The 20,358-nt window shown below is 34.0% G+C and overlaps 2 protein-coding genes across 4 annotated transcripts in view; both read right to left on the reverse strand.

The window, feature by feature from the left end:
* The window catches only part of SLC4A4 (solute carrier family 4 member 4), a 429,784-nt gene extending 413,474 nt beyond the window's left edge, over positions 1 to 16,310 (reverse strand). The window contains exon 1 of one of the 2 annotated variants that reach the window (XM_082390084.1): positions 16,220 to 16,310. The gene's annotated coding sequence lies outside the window, so the exon portion shown is untranslated. Of the gene's footprint in view, positions 1 to 798; positions 6,191 to 16,219 lie in introns of those variants that run through there. The other variant, XM_082390085.1, reaches the window with a different exon arrangement.
* Positions 1 to 20,358, reverse strand: part of DCK (deoxycytidine kinase) — a 57,481-nt gene that overhangs the window by 18,595 nt on the left and 18,528 nt on the right. Inside the window, exons 5-7 of one of the 2 annotated variants that reach the window (XM_082390289.1) lie at positions 17,816 to 17,931; positions 16,220 to 16,310; positions 12,527 to 14,464 (exon numbers count right to left, since the gene is read on the reverse strand). In XM_082390289.1, coding sequence (XP_082246415.1) covers positions 14,438 to 14,464; positions 16,220 to 16,310; positions 17,816 to 17,931 — 234 coding nt within the window. In that variant the 3' untranslated portion in view covers positions 12,527 to 14,437. Of the gene's footprint in view, positions 1 to 12,526; positions 14,465 to 16,219; positions 16,311 to 17,815; positions 17,932 to 20,358 lie in introns of those variants that run through there. The other variant, XM_082390288.1, reaches the window with a different exon arrangement.

Genomic DNA, 20,358 nt, shown 5'->3' on the forward strand with positions numbered 1-20,358 from the left:
AAACTTTCTAATATAATTTCATTAGAATTTGTGCACATGTTAAAAATATCAACACAATTATAATAATAAACATTTATTGAGCACTTAACATTTGGTAACTCATTTAATAAAATTCTTCAATTATAGGAAAATGATAATTTAACAGTTAAAGTTTAACAGTTAAAGGAAAGTTAGTGTAGGAAGCTAGTAAAATAATAATATAGGCAAAAGAAAAACTACCTACAATATATAACCTGACTTTTACTAGAGCTTTTGGTAAATTACTATATCCAACAATAGAAATGTTTCAGAACACCTTATAGATACCACAGATAAAACAGGTTAAATTTTATTACCTATAAAATGCCCAAATGTATGCTCATTTAAAACTGATCCATGGGTAGAATATTATGTCCCTTTATCCAAGTAAATGGAAAATTAGATTTTTCTATTTACTTTGTTTCTTTAGTTTTCAAATTCATCTTAGTACATTAATCTTAAAATCTGTCATTTCCCAGATTGTTTCTGTGCTTCTTTCCTTGACATTCATAGTTTCCCTTTCTTTTCTAAGAATTTTATTCTAAAAAGCCATAAAAATATATAAGCATATATATATTTGTATGTATATGTATATATATGCACAGTATTTGCATCTTTTTCTAAACTATTATTTCTCTTGATAATAAATAAAAATCAAACCAGGACAGAAGGTTCATACCTTCCTCACCCCCTATTAAGGCAGAAAGGTGGAAATACATCATGTCTTTTGTGTCGCATAAGCCCATCTCACTAACTGAAAACACTTATTGTTTTACTTACAGCCAATGTCCTTCAAATTGCTTGTGGTGATATATTTTTTCATCAGTGATGACTGGAAAATCAAAGAAATTCAGTTTTCCACCTTCTAAGCTTCTTTTATCTCTGAATGATGCAGGCTCAAGAGTTGCCAAATGACATGGGCAAAGGCGGCCAAATAGGGCTTCCTAGCCAATCTAAAAATAGCAGATGGTGGTGGGCAGATATACCATTTCTCTCTTGTTCTTTTTATTTTTTCTAAGAGCTAGGTACCATAAACATGGCTTGTTCAAAATTAAAATGGTACAAAAAGAATTACATTCTCACTTGCCCTAAGATCTAGACATGTGGTCTGTTAGGATAATCTGTACCTTTTGCTAATAAGAAAGATGCGAAATTCAATGCACAACTATATTCTGCGTTTCTTACAGCAAGGTTCCCATACCCAATTTCCACCTACTCTGATAGGAAATCTGACCATAACTTGATGGAATCAAGGACTGCCTTTGCCTTTTTTTTTTTCCTAGAGCCCCTTAAATAATAACTATTAACATTTGTATGTTTTATAATTTAAGAGGTCCTTTCACAGCTTTTACTGGCTCCTTACAACAAGCCTGTACCTTGGAAAGGTCCTACCATTACAATTTGAAAAATGAGAAAACTGAGGCTCACAGAAGTTGAAGCTTACCCAAGCCCAGCCAGATAAAAAAGTGTGTCTTCAGATTCTACATTTGTCACACACGTGCACACACAAACACACACGCACACACATGTACCCTCTCCCTAAAGATTCCAACATAAAACAGCACTTAAGGATTTAACTTTCACACACACATGTAAGCATGTACAAATATATTTTATAGAGAAAATGTTACAATAAATTTGAATTAGAGGTCCTTTACAAATGCAAAAGTTCTACAAAATGTGAAAATATGAATTTACTAATCATATTAATTATATAAAGATAAATTTCTTTAAAGAAGTTCATTTTTCAAAATGATTATTCATTTAACAAAAGAAATTAAATAAAGAGTTACCATGGATATTTAAGTTTTATTTGAAGGTGGGAGCAAAGAAACAGTTTAGCAGGAAATACTAATGTGTAAGTAGCTAACTCTCAGGGGCAGGATTACAGATTTTTTTTCTTCTCATATTTTCTAACATTTCAAATTTTACAGAGCCAAGAAATTATGGGTTTAAATTTTCAAAAATAACTTAGATGTAAGAAATTTTTTTACAATATACTTTAAGGTAAAAAAAAAAAGCAGGACATAATATTGAATCTATAGCATGACCTCAATTTAGTAAAAAAGAAAAATGTTTCTTTGTAGATATAAGTACATAAAGTTGGAAGGCAATAGTCTGCTAGGTTGGTACCTTTGAATGATAGGATCTAGGGATTACCTTATTTCAATATTTCTGCAATGTCCAAATTGTTTTAATGGGCGTGTTGTACTTTTATAAAGAAAAGAAAAATGTTTAGGTTTATTCTCAACGCCAACAGAAATCAAGTAAAGGTAAAAAAAAAAAAAAACTCAAATTATAAATCAATGGAAAAAATTAATATACCAAAATTCTAATTTATAAAACTTTCAACTTATGCCCATTAAGTATCTATCACTAAACATAAAAGTCAATAAATTTTGCTAATAATCCAATCTTAGTTTTAAAAACTCTGTATTATTACATTTTCAATACGGAATTCAGAATTTTGGTTTTTATCACTTCCCCGGGGCAGAAATATTGGACTCATAACACTAATCACAACGTTCTTTTACTTAAATAAGAAAATAGAAAGAGCAAGGGCAATTTCTAAACAGACTAAGGATAATTTATAGACATTGAGAGTTCTCTTTGTTGTAACATATCTTCTAGGAAGGGGTAGAAACATCCTTATACATCTTGCTTAAAAACAATAGATAAAAACCATAGCCTATTTTTTTAAATTTATTTTATTGTAGTTGATTTACAATGCTGTGTTAATTTCTTTTGTACAGCAAAATGATTCAGTTATATATATAACTCCCTTTCCCCCTTGGCAACCACAGGTCTGTTCTCTATGTCTGAGCCTGTTTGTTTTGTAGATAAGTTCATTTATGTCATATTTTAGATTCCACATATAAGTGATATCATATGATATTTGCCTTCCTCTTTCTGACTTACTTCACTAAGTATAATCATCTCTAGACCCATCCATGCTGCTACAAATGGCATTATTTTATTCTTTTTTATGGCTGAGTAGTATTCCATTGTATATATGTACCACATCTTTTAAATTAATTTTTATTGGAGTATAGTTGATTTACAATGTTGTGATAGTTTCTGCTGTACAGCAAAGTGAATCAGTTATACACAAATCCACTTTTTTAGATTCTATTCCTCTATAGGTCATTACAGAGTATTGAATATAGTTCCCTGCACTATAGAATAGGTTCTAATTAGTTACCTATTTTATATATAGTAGTGTGTATATGTCAATCCCAACCTCCCAATTGATCCTCCCCTGCCCCCTTTCCCCCTTGGTAACCATAAATTCATTTTCTATATCTGTGGCTCTATTTCTTTTCTGTCAATAAGTTCATTTGTACCATGTTTTTAGATTCCACATATAAGCAATATCATATGATGTTTGTCTTTCTCTGACTTACTTCACTCAGTATGACAATCTCTAGGCCCATCCAGGTAGCTACAAATGGCATTGCTTCGTTCTTTTTTACTGAGTAATATTCCATTGTATATATGTACCACATCTTTTTTTTTAAAAACATCTTTATTGGAGTATAATTGCTTTACAATGGTGTGTTAGTTTCTGCTTTATAACAAAGTGAATCAGTTATACATATACATATATCCCCATATCTCTTCCCTCTTGCATCTCCCTCCCTCCCACACTCCCTATCCCACCCCTCTAGGTTGTCACAAAGCACCGAGCTGATCTCCCTGTGCTATGCTGCTGCTTCCCACTAGCTATCTATTTTACATTTGGTAGTGTATATATGTCCATGCCACTCTCACTTTGTCACATCTTACCCTTCCCCCTCCCCGTGTCCTCAAGTCCATTTTCTAGTAGGTCTGAGTCTTTATTCCCATCTTGCCGCTAGGTTCTTCATGACTTTTTTTTTTTTTAGATTCCTATATATGTGTCAGCATACAGTATTTGTTTTTCTTTCTGACTTACTGCACTCTGTATGACAGATTCTAGATCCATCCACCTCACTACAAATAACTCAATTTCGTTTCTTTTTATGGCTGAGTAATATTCCATTGTATATATGTGCCACATCTTCTTTATCCATTCCTCCATTGATGGACACTTAGGTTGCTTCCATGTCCTGGCTATTGGAAATAGTGCTGCAATGAACACTGGGGTATACGTATCTTTTCAAATTATGGTTTTCTCTGGATATATGCCCAGCAGTGGGATTGCTGGATCATATGGCAACTCTATTTTTAGTTTTTTGAGGAACCTCCATACTGTTTTCCAAGTGGCTGCACCAATTTACATTCCCAACAACAGTGTAGGAGGCTTCCTTTTTCTCCACACCCTCTCCAGCATTTGTTATTTGTAGACTTTTTAATGATGGCCATTCTGAACGGTAGGAGGTAGTACCTCATTGTAGTTTTGATTTGCATTTCTCTAATAATTAGCAATGTTGATCATCTTTTCATGCGCCTGTTGGCCATCTGTAGGTCTTTGGAGAAATGTCTATTTAGGTCTTCTGCCCATTCTTCGAATTGGTTGAAAAACCATAGCCTATTAATCTCATCTACTTACCAAGAGAAGGAAGTTCTCTTGGTGTTAGAAATATCAAGCATCAAATTCTCCTGAGAGTTCTCCGTAACAAATATTTATTAATTTTATAATCTGAAAATAAAGCTACTTTATTTCAAAGAACGTTTACATTCAGAAATGAAAAATCATAATTTTCTGAAACATTAATGGAGATAGCAAAAATGTTTATATTCAGCACCATGCAAAAAGTAAAGGCACAAAAAAAAAAAAGTAAAAGCACAGAAAGTAAAAATAAAGGAAAATGCTAAGAACTTACACAACTTAATCTCCTTTATCACTTCAAACTTCCTCAAGGGGAAGAGTGATTCCTAACAACTTAGATGTTCTTTCATCAGTCCCTGGCATGCAGTAGGAGATCAATAAATATTTGCTGAATAAATAAATTTAATATTAAATGAAAACCTTCTCCCAAGAATCTCAACCACCACTCCAATCCCACTCACCAGAGGTAACAACAATGAAGTTTGGTGAATCTCTCTCTCCACACACCATAACTATTTCCACTCAAAAAATACAGTGATTATCCTACTATAGTTCCACTTTATTCACTCTTTTTTTTTTTTATAACTGCACAAACTTACCAATTTTCCAGATGCTTTCAGCAACCAAGATATTGAATGAAAGGAAATTAAAGTACTAATAGTAATGGCTAACATGCATTGAGCATTGTTCTAAATGCTTTATATATACTACACATTAAAATTGTACAACTTTATAAGTAGGTACTATTACTTATGGCCCTCTTATAAAGAAATTTTAAAATATTACTTTCCCAAGATTATAATGACTTGCCTAACGTTAGACAATTAGTGGCAGGGCCAGGATTTGAAGCCAGCAGTCTGTCTTGGGAGCCTGTGTTCTTAATCATTACTGCCTCTGTGATGTTAAAAATACTAAAGATAAATTCTTACTTAACAACAGCTGACTGTTGGTATATACCGAATGTAAACATAACAGGACACAATGTTTGGGTCTGTTTGGGTTTTTTTTAACTATACCAGAACCTTGTACTAAGGATTGCCTTCAAAGCAACCATACCAATAGGTTATGTGTTGTTTAGAGTCTGCCGTTAGTCAAAAACATTTGAATTAGCAAAAAACGTATGAATTTCCTTCACATATATTTCATAAACTGAACAAGAAAAGAAATCTAAGTGCCTTACTGTTACCTTCTTTTATGGCTAAAAGCAGCTTTTTTCAAGTTTTACTATCCATTTTGTTCATTAGACTCGCCACTAAATGATTTATGGTCATTAAAAAAACAAAACAAAAAACAAAAAAACAAAAAACTATATCCAGTCACACACACAAAAAGAACCTGAATCACATTTAAACAGTTATATAACTCAGATTCTAAACTCAGATCCAAGAGTGTTTTGAATAATGGCAGAATCTTTGGAATAAACATATAGTCTCTCAAGGTAACTATTCTGAAAAGGACAATATTCAATTGTCTATTTAAGGTCAGTCTGTTAAAAATTAGTTATCATACTTAATAAGTTTATTTCACTTACTAATCTAGCAACCAGTTCATGTCAACCATCAGCAAAATAATAACTGATGACCATACCGTCTATTCTGTCCCCAAGGCAGGAATTTGATAACTAGTATTCTAAGCTCTGTACAACATATCAAAATAGTGTTGCTGAGCCAAGTGAAGCATAAATTGTTTCATAACATTAGCCAGTTTCCTAATTTACTCTTCTAATATAAAGTGATTCCACTCTAGCTGACAGTAACAGCAAGGACAAAATGGCAGCTTTAGAAGATGCCTTATCTTTGAATGAATCTTATTAGTTTAAACAAGGGATAATGGTAAAAACAGTGCATACACACACATATAAATATATTCAATATCACCAAATACTACCAACATTTTGAAGTGATGCCAAGTAACATTAAAAGGTGATATGTTTCAGAAGATGGGTCAATCGAAAATCAGGTTTCACCTAACTCTGTTACTGAATCACTTTCTAGATCATGGTTTTGTTAAGTAAAACTTCCTTCTTGGAAAAATAAGCATCAGTCTGAGCTCCACGCAGTTCCACAGAACAGTAAAAATAACTGTTAAGTTTCTTTGTATACATAATTGCTAAGCAAATGGTAAACAGTCTTGCAAGATAACCCTTAACAAACAGTCTAATGAGTGAACATTAGAAAATTAAGTTTCCTGGCAACCTGTTAGGCATAATTATCTAACCAATCACTATCCCATAAAAAAACAATTGGTATTATTCAATTAATACCTAGAGAAGCCCCTGGGAGTTGGGTACCGGACTTTCTTATAGTAAAATAATTCTAAAAGCATTGCCTTTTTGATTGCCTGTATTTATTCTGACAGCTCATTTTCTTCCCTCCCCAACATCTGTACACATAAAATCTCACTCAATAAAGTTTTTATTACTCAATTAATGCTTTTGCTCTGGTAATGCAAAAGACCTCTCATCAGCTCCTATCTTTTCCCAACCACTCATCATCAAGATTGTGATGCTTGGATTAGAGGCAGAGCAGAGGAAAGAACCAAGTATACAATGACCTCATGTGGCAAAGGGCTACAATTACTGATTTCACTATAAAATAATCATGGGCTTAAACTACTTTTGTTATCGGATTTTTATTTTCAAATTGCTATTTTAAATGGGCATGAAATACTAGACAGAGTTAGGGACGGAAAGAAAAATGACCCTAGATATAAAGAGCAGAAGTAAAACTAGAGTCGCTACTCACTAAAATAAAATGAAACCCCACTCTAGAGAGTCAAAATATCTGGGTTTTGTTTCAGCTTTAGTCTTTGTGGGATCTTGAGAAATCCCTCAGCCTCTCACATCTGTAAAACGGTGATAAATTTTGTCTACCACAGAGTCTAAGTTACAATGGTTAAGAAAGGATTTTAATATCTGATATTTAATGATTCTTTTATTCTATTTATGGTACTTGTTATTCTATACCTAAAATATTTTTAAGGTAATCATAAAAACATAAACCAAAAACTAAAGTACTGATACCTAGTTTGACTTCTAATTATCACCTTTTATATTCTAGTACAATGGACATTGATCTGTGTAGTACGTATTTTATTCTAGGCACAGAACTAAAATTAAATGAATTCAAAGAGTAGCCATATTAATAATAATCTTCTTTGAGGATGGTCTTAATTCTTAAAAGAAACACTTTGATATTTATCAATTCAAAATCTGCCAAAACAGAACTTGGTGTTAATTTTTTGTGAAATCTTTGAACCAAACCCAAATCTTCATTCATACAAAATATTCTGAGAACATCAATATCATATTAAGAATTTATACCTCATTAAACATACAATTACAGAGCTGCAGTCACAGTAATTTTTTAAAAGGTGGGGGAAAGGGAGTATGTAAAACTGAATCGAATTCAAATTACATACCTATCCCTCACTTAATGTCTTTTATTACTGAAAAAAAAGCTGTCACTAAGTAAAAAGCTTTAAGTGAAATACCTTCCATTAATTTTAATGGGGCACATTATATTATATCCTAAGATACCAAAAATGTATCGATTGAATAATAACAAGTTTACAAGAAATACACAATATAGATTGTGCATAAAATATATTGTAAACAAGGTTTACTGTACTTGCCAAGGAAGAAAATTTGATAGTCAGTGATGGCTGGTGGAGGAGAGGAATAAAGAAATCATTCTTTGGAAGGTGAGTTCTGCTTTCTGTACCATTTCCCCCCACCAATCTTCCACCCTTTTGGGGACTAATGGTTATCTGGCATTCAAACGCCACTTAAAATTAAGTTATAACAAAAAAACACCTTTAGGAAACTTCAAAACACATGGAAATGACATCTACATATAACAGACGAGAGTCCTAAAAGATATAACTTTTTCATTCCTCTCATTTCACATACTTATGCAAAGCAAAATTACCTGATGTACAGTTCAAGTGTGTTCAAAATGATAATCTCTGTGTAGTGTCAAGTAAATTATTATGTTTTTGTCTGAGCTGGAAATGTTTAAATATTGTTCTTTATTGCATACTTGTTTAGTATATTTTAGAGTAGGAAGAGTCTTTATACCCAAGGAGAAAAAAAAAAGGTGATTATCTGAACAATGACATAATCATTTAAAAGATGTTACGGTAGAAAGTTATTACTGAACAGCTCTTATGGGGGAAGACTGTATTTAAACATTTTTGGCATTACTAATCTCAGTACTAATAAATTTTATAATTAATAACAACATTCCAAGGCACTACACAGAATAAGGAAAAAAATGAATTATGGCAAACCTGCCTTCATTTTTCAATATTCTACTCTCTAACTGAAGATGAGAAAAAACGATTTCATTATACAAATAAATTCTTAAAAGGAGAAAAGCCTTATTAGGATAACCTCAAAAAGCACCCAAAGTGTTACTAAACCTAAGTAGCTCATACCTCTAGGAAATGCAAAATTACCCAACTTCAAGACTTAATATGAAGCTACAGTAAGGACTTCACTGTCAGTCCAGTGGTTAAGACTCCAGGCTTCCACCACAGGGGGGCACGGGTTTGATCCCTGGTGGGGGAACTAAGATCCCGCATGACGCGTGTCGCGGCCAAAAATAAAATAAAATTAAAAATAAAACAGAATAGAGAGCCTAGAAATAAAGCCACATATTTATAGTCAACTGATCTTCAGCAAAGGAGCGAAGGCAATTCAATTAAACAAAGCTAGTCTTTCAGCAAATGGTGCTGACAACTGGACCTCCACATGCAAAAAAATGAATCTAGATGCAGATCGTACACCCTTCATAAAAATTAACTCAAAATGGATCACAGATCTAAAAATAAAATGCATTAATTATAAAACTCCTAGAGGATAACATAGGAGAAAACCTAGATGACCTTGGATACGGCGATGAAGTTTCAGATACAACACAAGGTATGGGGCTTCCCCAGTGGTGCAGTGGTTAAGAATCTGTCTGCCAATGCAGGGGACATGGGTTCGAGCCCTGGTCCAGGAAGATCCCACATGCTGTGGAGTAACTAAGCCCATGTGCCACAACTACTGAGCCTGCGCTCTAGAGCCTGCAAGCCACAACTACTGAGCCCACATGCCACAACTATTGAAGCCCGTGCACCTAGAACCCATGCTTCGCAACAAGAGAAGCCACCGCAATGAGAAGCCCGCGCACGGCAATGAAGAGCAGCCCCTGCTCGCTGCAACTAGAGACAGCCTGCAAGCAGCAATGAAGACCCAACGCAGCCAAAAATAAATAAATAAATTAAATTAAATTAAAAAACAAAACAAAACAAAAGGTATGATCGGGCTTCCCTGGTGGTGCAGTGGTTGAGAATCTGCCTGCCAATGCAGGGGACACGGGTTCGAGCCCTGGTCTGGGAAGATCCCACATGCCGCGGAGCAACTAGGCCCGTGAGCCACAACTACTGAGCCTGCGCGTCTGGAGCCTGTGCTCTGCAACAAGAGAGGCCACGATGGTGAGAGGCCTGCGCACCGCGATGAAGAGTGGCCCCCGCTTGCCGCAACTAGGGAAAGCCCTCGCACAGAAACGAAGACCCAACACAGCCAAAAATAAAAATAAAAATAAATTAAAAAAAAAAAACCTAAAGAAGAAATACATGGCGAATATCTTTAAAAAAAAAAAAAAAAGGTATGATCCATGAAAGAAATAATTGATAAGCTGGACTTCATTAAAATTAAAAACTTCTGCTCTGCAAAAGACAATGTCAAGAGAATAAGATAAACCATAGATAGGAGAAATATTTGCAAAAGACATATTTGATAAAGGACTATTACCTAAAACATACAAAGAACTCTTAAGCCTTAGTATTAAGAAAATGAACCCAATTAAAAAAAGACAAAAGACTTTAATGGACACCTCACCAAAGAAGATATATAGATGGAAAGACGGTTAACATCATGTCATTAGGGAATTGCAAATTAAAATAAGATACAACAACATACCTATTAGAATGGCCAAAATCCAAACCACTGACAACAAATGCTGTCAAGAGGTAGAGCAACAAGAACTCTCAGTCATTGCTGGCGGAAAGGCAAAATGATACAACCATTTTGGTAGACAGTTTGGCAATTTCTCAGAAACCTAAACAAACTCTTACCATATGATCCAGCAATTGCACTCCTTGGAATTTACTCAAATGAACTGAAAACTTATGTCCTCATAAAAACTTGTACACCGATGTTTAAAGTAGTTTTATTCATAATTGCCAAAACTTGGAAGCAACCAAGATGTCCCTCAGTAGGTGAGAGGATAAACTATGGTACATCCAGACAACAGAATAGTTTTCAGTGCTAAAAAGTAATGAACTATCAAGCCATGAGAAGACATGGAGGAAATTAACTGCAAATTACTAAGTGAAAGAAGCCACTGAAAAAGCTCCCTACTGAATGATTCCAACTCCATGACATTCTGAAAAAAGGCAAAACTATGGAGACAATAAAAAAATGAGTGATTGCCAGAGTTTAGGGGAGAGGAATGAACAGACACAGAGGATTTTCAGGGCAGGGAAACTATTTTGTATGATACTACAATGGTGGTTACATGTCATTATTCATTTGTCAAAACCCACAGAAGATACAATACTGAGTAAACCCTAACGCAAACTATGGACTTTGAGTGGTAATGATGTGTCAGTGTAGGTTCATTGATTATAAAAGACATACCACTCTGTTGGGGGATGTTGCTTTTGGAGGAGGCTGTGCAAGTATGGGGGCAGAGAGTACATGGGAACTCTGTACTTTCCACTCAATTCTCCTGTGAACCTAAAACTGTTCTAAAAAATGAAAATAAAAACTATTAAAAATAAGTTCTGTAGTTTAGTTAACAGTAGTATACCAAAGTCAATTGCCTAGTCATGATAATACACTATTGTTAAGTAAAATGTTACCATGGGTGTACACAGGAACTCTAATAATTTTGCAACTTTTGTAAATCTAAAATTATTTCCCCCCCCAAAAAATTTTTTTCAAAGGAAAGAGGTAAGGGCTTCCCTGGTGGCGCAGTGGTTGAGAATCCGCCTGCCAGTGCAGGGGACACGGGTTCGAGCCCTGGTCTGGGAAGATCCTACACGACGTGGAGCAACTAAGCCCGTGCACTGCAACTACTCAGCCTGCACTCTAGAGCCCGCGAGCCACAACTACTGAAGCCCGTGGGCCTAGAGCTTGTGCTCCGCAACAAGAGAAGCCACCACAATGAGAAGCCCGCGCACCGCAACGAAGAGTAGCCCCCACTCGCCGCAACTAGAGAAAGCCTGCAAGCAGCAAGGAAGACCCAATGCAGCCAAAAAATAAATAAAATAAATAAATAAATAAAGGAAAGAGGTTAAGATTTTTCAAATGAGGAAGGCTATTATCTACCAGGATTTGTAATACTTTAAGCAACTTATCTAGCATTTTTCTGTAGGTAATGAGATTTATACCTCTATGTAAAAAACACTCTGGGACTCCTTGTCTTTTAAAATATAACAGACCTGATTTCTAGGGGCTTGGTAAACACTGCTCTAAGTTTCAGGCATAAAAGATGAGAAAACTCTGAATGAAGGGATAAGTCTTGTACAATTAATCACCTTCTTAGAAGAGTAAACTATAAAAAGTGGTACATATACTTTGAAGAAAGATGATCTGATAGGGAAGACAGGATTCAAGAGATAATGCAGACCACTAGGCTCAATACCCTTGTGCTCACCCAGTGGTACAGCTTTTAAGTAATGACAAATAATAATTTTTTAAGCTTCTTTTCAATTTTACATATTTAAAAAGTCATTAAGCTAAACATTTTTAAAGGTTGTGGAAAATCTCTGAAATATGTCTCCACTTAAAATAGAGTCAATGTTAATTTATATAAACCACTGTCAATCTTTATATATTCATAATTTTCTTCAAAAGTAGAATAAATTTTCATTCTAAAAGAAATGCAATCATTTCAATGAGTGTAGCTCCATGAGAGTTCATGATATTTTTACTTATTTATTAAGCAAATATTTAATTTAGTAACAAATTCATTTATATCAAACACAAATCTATACAATATCATGAGACAATTTAAATATCTATGGCAATTACAGATTTGAAACAAGTCTCTTTTTCAAAGATCAGTGCATCTAAACTGTTTAACTCACTAAATTAACATCTCTGAATATCAAGAAACCAAAAACAAGAAATGATATTTTAAAAAGGAAAATGATAGTTTCAAAGTAAAAGTAACTCTTCCTCTCGTTTAAAAACAGAGAATTTTTCTAAAATGGCAAGTAGAAAGGTTAAATACAAAGAAAACACACTGCACACTGCACACCTTAAATAAACAAAGTTGAAAGAAATCTATACGTACAGACCTAAATCTATATATACAGACCTAAAATGAACCCATGCAGATTGTTTTAAATTACAACTATTTTACCCCTTGCTTGCTTTATTAATATATGTATTTACTAACATATAATCAACAAAAAATGATAATGCTTTCAAGATATATAACATAAAGCAAGATCATTTTTATCAGTAATTTCTCTTAAAGGAGGGGGAAAAAAACTTCAGGTATAATCCAACAGAGAAGCAAAGCAAACTATGAAGTGAGAGGTGATGATGATGTTCTCAAAGTAGAAATGTGTGACTTTTATTTACTTTTAAATAAAACTTTAAATAGTAGGCTGCCTAATTAATCCAGACAGTAGGGAAAGTAGGAGGCAGGAAATAAGAGCTGGGACTAACTAAACAGACTTAACTGCTAAGAAGAAAATCTACCTTGTCTTCAGTTTCCCTTTTGACAGCTCACCAAGTATAAAGAAAGACTACTCATTCCCAGTATAGCATCAATAAAAAATAAAATGGAAAAATGTATCCCTCACTATGTCCCACTAACATTTTCCCTATAAAAATGGGAAGAAATTAAGGAAAACTATAATTCCACCTCAAATGACTTAAAGACAATCATAGTTTAAGCCAATCTTTTAACTATAATAGTAATACTCCATTCTAAAAGAATGGTCTGAGAAGGGAAAAAGCAGGTAGCTATTTAAGTTCCAAATAAATTCAATCTTTCTATTCATGTAATAATCTTCAGTTATCTTTTAAGTATAGAAACATTTTCTCTTTAATCCTACAAAATCCCATGCAAAAGATGAAGCCTCACTCATACCATAGATGTAGACACAAAGGCAGGAAAAAGATTAAATGATTTATAAATTATGCCATTACAAACCGGGAACAAAGTCTAACCTGCTTCTCTACAAATGTATTATAGACACATTAATAAGTCAGTGAAGTAACTAAATACTAAACCTGGTCTTATCTTCCACATAAATTAAGGTAGAAGGGAAGGCACCTAATCAAAAGCATTTAAAATAAAACCTCATCATACTTTTCCTAGGGATTCCTTAAATTCCACTTTTCAATTTTTAACAGGTACACTAATTTACACAGGACACATTACCATTTACTATGTAACATTAAAGTTTGTAGTTAAGAAATTGGTCAGTGAGATGAGAAGCACCAGAAAAAAAAAAAAAGTCAACTGGCTGAGGAGGATAATAGAGGAGAAAGACAGAAGGAGGCTGGGTCCTTTATGATGCAGCTTAGCCACTATAATGATTCTGGAACCATCTACCCCCAGACATCTTGTTGTAAGGGATACTTAAATGTCTTTCTTTTTTCAAAGCCCCAAAAAATAAAAGAAGAAAAAAACAAAAAAGAAAAAAGAAAAACTAGCTATAAACTTTTGTATAGGATTCATTAAAGAAAATTTTTTTCTTGGAACAAAAATAGTTAAAAACTTGGGTTTAGAAGAGAGACTTGTATGAATATGGACCTATGAAGACACAAAGCTGAAGTATGTGTAATCATTTGGCTGCCTGTAGTCTTCAGCAAGATCACAAAGTGCTCAAAAATTCTTTTACCTGAGGGGAGGAAAAAAATATTAATATAATTCCTTGGCTAATTTGAGATATCTAATATTCATTTTCAATTAAAAGTATCTACACAGTTGAAGACCTCAACTGTATAAGTAACTCTATCACAAAGCCATATCATTTAGTTTCAAAAGAAATATTAACAAATACTTCAGTATTAGAAGATGAATGACCTAAAATGTCATCACAGGAGTTATTAAATTTACATCTAAGATTGATACAGTTCTATAACAGCCATAACACTAATTTTATTATCTCTTTATAATACCACAGACCACTGACATGTGCAGCTTTAGTATTGATAACATTAATAATTGCAACGGTTTAATAAGTCTAAAGGTCCTGATTATGTATGTAATCTATGTAATAGATTTATAATTTTTCTGAAGCACAAATCTGAATCATATATACACACTGTAATATTAGTATGTGAGGAAAGGTCATATAAGTAGTGAATGAACTTAGCCAACTGGCCAACGTCACAATTCAAGATACTGCTCTCCACATATTCTAGACTGCACAGTAATTCTCCTGAACAGACAAAGATTATTGCCTTGCAAAAATACCTGAAAAAGAAAGCAAACCTCTAGCAAAACTAATTAAACCAAAAATAAATAATAATATGAAATGGTGATTATTAATCAAAATACAGAAGTGTTAGATAAAATTAAAAAGTGGTTTTACAGATTTATCTAGTTAAAATGATGGTTGGCTATTAGTACTACAATGGCTGACTTAATTTTATTTATTTTATTTTAACAGTATCACAAGTGAATTCTGTACTATGTTTTTTAACATCATTAAATTAGTATGAAGAGGTCACTTGAATTTTCCAGATATGCTTGTCTTTATATCATGGGAAAAACAACTATATGCTATAGTAGTTATCTATAAATGGTGAGATTTTCAAAATTCTTGAGATACATCCCTTATAAATGTTAAATACCTATTATAGTAAACAGCAGACATTCTGTGACAGGAAAAAAGAAACATAAAATTTCTCTCAAAACTAAACAAACAACAAAAAAATGTGGCTTCTTCTTTAGCTCTTAGATCACTAAGTTAATTAACATGGATATAAGGATATTTATACAAATCCCATTACTATTCTCTCTCAAGTGTTCATCAATAGGTTCTCTGCCAGTCCCTTTATGAATATGAGCACCACTCACTTTATAGAATATAGTCAACTTCCAAATATATGGAGGATAGATCAACTCTGATTAGGACAATGACCCAATGATTAGGCAGTGCCAAGTTATCACTGACAAGGTCCCAAATAGAACTCAAAACTAAAAATCTTTAATCTCAAGACTCTAGTTAATATAAAAATGGATGAGATCCATATCCTACAGATTCAAACATCTTCCATACTGAATTTAGTTGAAAAAGTTTAATTTCACAAATAGTTCATTATTATCTAAAGATTGGTGGTATAGGGAAGAGGGGAAGAAAAGGGAACAAAGCAGAGGAGAGTGAGAAAGAACTTTTGTTAACATGGTTACCCCTATAATACAGATAAAGAAACTAAAGGATAAAGAAGGTCCTCATTTTAGCTAAGGCTACAAAGCTAGAAGTTGAACTTAAGATGAGAATCTAAACAGTCTAAATCCCTCTAAAGCTCTTAACTGTCTCTTAATATAACTTTATGTAATCTTTCCTTAGAAAACTGTTTTCTCACAAAGTTAGAACACTTCTTTAGACAAGACAAAACAAACATTTATAGTCTTTGTATAAATCTACCTTTTCAACCAGACTGTCGTGTTTGTCTTTAAAGTCTTCATTAACATCCAGTGTTAAGATAGGCACTTCTTGTAGATAATCAAAGTTGGTTCTGTTTGAAAAGAGAGAGATGAACAAAATAATTAGAAAAAGCAACAAATAAAAGAGAAATACTAAAAATTTATTCTTACGTCTTCACTGGAAAACAAAATGTATATTAAAATTATCCTGCCAAGTACTTCATCTGGCAGCCCCTTCTTTCTCACCTAGATTTACTATACATGTCTAAAAACCTCAGGTATAAAATATATAAAGTTAGGCATTGTGAAATGTAATTCTCCTCAAAAACCAAAATCATACCATAAAGTAGGAATGCTTGCTTTTTCTTAGAATTTTGCTGTCTTTTTTTTTTAATACATTTATTTATTTATTTTTGGCTGCGTTGGGTCTTCGGTGCTGCACATGGGCTTTCTCTACTTGTGGAGAGCAGGGGCTACTCTTCTTGCGGAGCGTGGGCTTCTCATTGTGGTGGCTTCTCTTGTTGCGGAGCACAAGCTCTAGGTGCGAGGGCTTCAGTAATTGTGGCGCATGGGCTTAGTTGCTCCGCGGCATGTGGGATCTTCCTGGATCAGGGCTCGAACCTGTGTCCCCTGCATTGGCAGGTGGATTCTTAACCACTGCGCCACCAAGGAAGTCCAGGAATGTTTTCATTTTATAGATGAGAAAACTAAAGCTCAGGGAGGTCACTCTGAGGCTCAGAGATTGTCTAAGGTTGCACACTAATAAGTGAGGTGCGTCTGAACCAAGATCTGACTAATGACAAAGTACAGTGATCTAAGAAACAAACTGGAAATATCTTAAAATTCTCTCTGAAAGAGTATAGGTATATCTCAGAGATACTGCAGGTTTGGTTCCAGACCACTGCAATAAAGTGAATACCACAACAAAGCAAACATTGCAACAAAGCAAGTCACACAAATTTTTTGGTTTCCCTGTGCATACAAAAGTTACATTTATTCTATACTGCAGTCTATTAAGTGTGCAATAGCATTATGTCTAAAAAAAAGTACATACCTTAATTTAAAAATACTTTATTGCTAAAAATTGCTAACCATCATCTGAGCCTTTAGTGAGTCATAATCTTTTTGCTAGTGAAGGGTTTAAAATATTGCAAGAATTTATAAAATGTGATGTAGAGACACAACATTAGGAAATGCTGTTGGAAAAATGGTGCCAACAGACTTGCTTGACACAGGGTTGCCACAGACCTTCCATTTGTAAGAAATGCAGCATGTGCGAAGCACAATAAAGTGAAGTGCTATACAACAAGGTATGCTTGTACCTAAATAATGTATACAGATATATTTCCTACTTTATCCCTTAATGTGAAATTCCATATATTATGCTGTAAATACTGCTGGGGGAGATTAGCTGTAAAAACTTTAAGAAAATAGGATCTCATTGCAATAAAAAGAATCAAACTCCATACTTAATTCTGGGAGATCCTACAATACTAATAAATAAAAATGGCTAAAAATGAAAAATTATACATGATTTGGATTAAAATTTGATAAAGGAATTTAAAATGAATAGTAAATAAGAATAAGGAAGTCTTACTTTAGTGTTCTATGCAGGAGCCAGCTTTCATGCTTATAGTGAAGCTTCTCTAAGTATTCAAGAGGAATGCCTTGTTCTTCATTTCTTCCCCGTAAATATATTCTATTCAAGCATTTCTAAAAGCAAGCAATAAGAAACAGGTAGGAGGAGTGGAGAAGGCAAGGAACAATTATTCTTGCCAGCTGCCATTAAATTTTTCCTTAGTGTCTCTTTAGTTATGCTAGCCAAAATCTCTATTTATTTTCCCTAGGAAGTTGAAGTAGTTCATTTTCCTCTCCTTGTGCTTTTCAACCATTTGGTAGCTCTAAACCAAGTGTTACTCTCAAAAATAAGTCAAAATATGTGTATAAACTTTTGGCATCCATACTTGAAATACACTATATAAAATAAGTTTAGTTAAAAAACAAATAATTTACCTGTGATAAACCATGATGGAAAAAAATATGAAAAAGAATATAAATATGTATAACTGAGTCACTCTGCAGTACAGCAGAAATTAAACACAACATTGTAAATCAACTATTCTTCAATAAAATTTTGTTAAAAATTTAAAAGTTCAGGGACTTCCCTGGTGGCGCAGTGGTTAAGAATCTGCCTGCCAGAGGAAGGAACACTCCCAAACTCATTCTATGAGGGCACCATCACCCGGATACCAAAACCAGACAAAGATACTACAAAAAAAGAAAATTACAGACCAGTATCACTGATAAATATACATGCAAAAATCCTCAACAAAATACTAGCAAACAGAATCCAACAACACATTAAAAGGATCATATACCATGATCAAGTGGGATTTATCCCAGGGATGCAAGGATTCTTCAATATACGCAAATCAATCAATGTGATACACCATATTAACAAATTGAAGAATAAAAACCATATGATCATCTCAATAGATGCAGAAAAAGCTTTTGACAAAATTCAACACCCATTTATGATTAAAAACTCTCCAGAAAGTGGGCATAGAGGGAACCTACCTCAACATAATAAAGGCCATATACGACAAACCCACAGCAAACATCATTCTCAATGGTGAAAAACTGAAAGCATTTCCTCTAAGATCAGGAACGAGACAAGGATGTCCACTCTCACCACTATTATTCAACATAGTTTTGGAAGTCCTAGCCACGGCAATCAGAGAAGAAAAAGAAATAAAAGGAATACAAATTGGAAAAGAAGAAGTAAAACTGTCACTGTTTGCAGATGACAAGATACTATACATAGAGAATCCTAAAAATGCCACCAGAAAACTACTAGAGCTAATCAATGAATTTGGTAAACTTGCAGGATACAAAATTAATGCACAGAAATCTCTTGCATTCCTATACACTCATGAAGAAAAATCTGAAAGAGAAATTATGGAAACACTCCCAAATACCATTGCAACAAAGAGAATAAAATACCTAGGAATAAACCTACCTAGGGAAACAAAAGACCTGTATGCAGAAAACTATAAGACACTGATGAAAGAAATTAAAGATGATACCAACAGATGGAGAGATATACCATGTTCTTGGATTGGAAGAATCAACATTGTGAAAATGACTCTACTACCCAAAGCAATCTACAGATTCAGTGCAATCCCTATCAAACTACCAGTGGCATTTTTCACAGAACTAGAACAAAAAATTTCACAATTTGTATGGAAACACAAAAGACCCCAAATAGCCAAAGCAATCTTGAGAAAGAAAAACGGAGCTGGAGGAATCAGGCTCCCTGACTTCAGACTATACTACAAAGCTACAGTAATCAAGACAGTATGGTACTGGCACAAAAACAGAAATATAGGTCAATGGAACAGGATAGAAAGCCCAGAGATAAACCCACGCACATATGGTCACCTTATCTTTGATAAAGGAGGCAAGAATATACAATGGAGAAAAGACAGCCTCTTCAATAGTGGTGCTGGGAAAACTGGACAGCTACATGTAAAAGAATGAAATTAGAACACTCCCTAACACCATACACAAAAATAAACTCAAAATGGATTAAAGGCCTAAATGTAAGGCCAGACACTATAAAACTCTTAGAGGAAAACATAGGCAGAACACTCTATGACATAAATCACAGCAAGATCCTTTTGGATATGGGGAGGGGGAAGGGTAAACTGTGACGAAGTGAGAGAGTGGCATGGACATATATACACTACCAAACGTAAAATAGATAGCTAGTGGGAAGCAGCCGCATAGCACAGGGAGATCAGCTCGGTGGTTTGTGACCACCTAGAGGGGTAGGATAGGGAGGGTGGGAGGGAGGGAGACGCAAGAGGGAAGAGATATGGGAACATATGTGTAACTGATTCACTTTGTTATAAAGCAGAAACTAACACACCATTGTAAAGCAATTATACTCCAATAAAGATGTTAAAAATAAATAAATAAATAATAAACAAATGGGACCTAATGAAACTTAAGCTTTTGCACAGCAAAGGAAACCATAAACAAGATGAAAAGACAACCTTCAGAATGGGAGAAAATATTTGCAAATGAAGCAACTGACAAAGGATTAATCTCCAAAATTTACAAGCAGCTCATGCAGCT

The sequence above is a fragment of the Balaenoptera borealis genome (genome assembly GCF_965194805.1).
Source record: "Balaenoptera borealis genome assembly, chromosome: 4".
In the NCBI taxonomy this organism is placed as follows: Eukaryota; Metazoa; Chordata; class Mammalia; order Artiodactyla; family Balaenopteridae; genus Balaenoptera; species Balaenoptera borealis.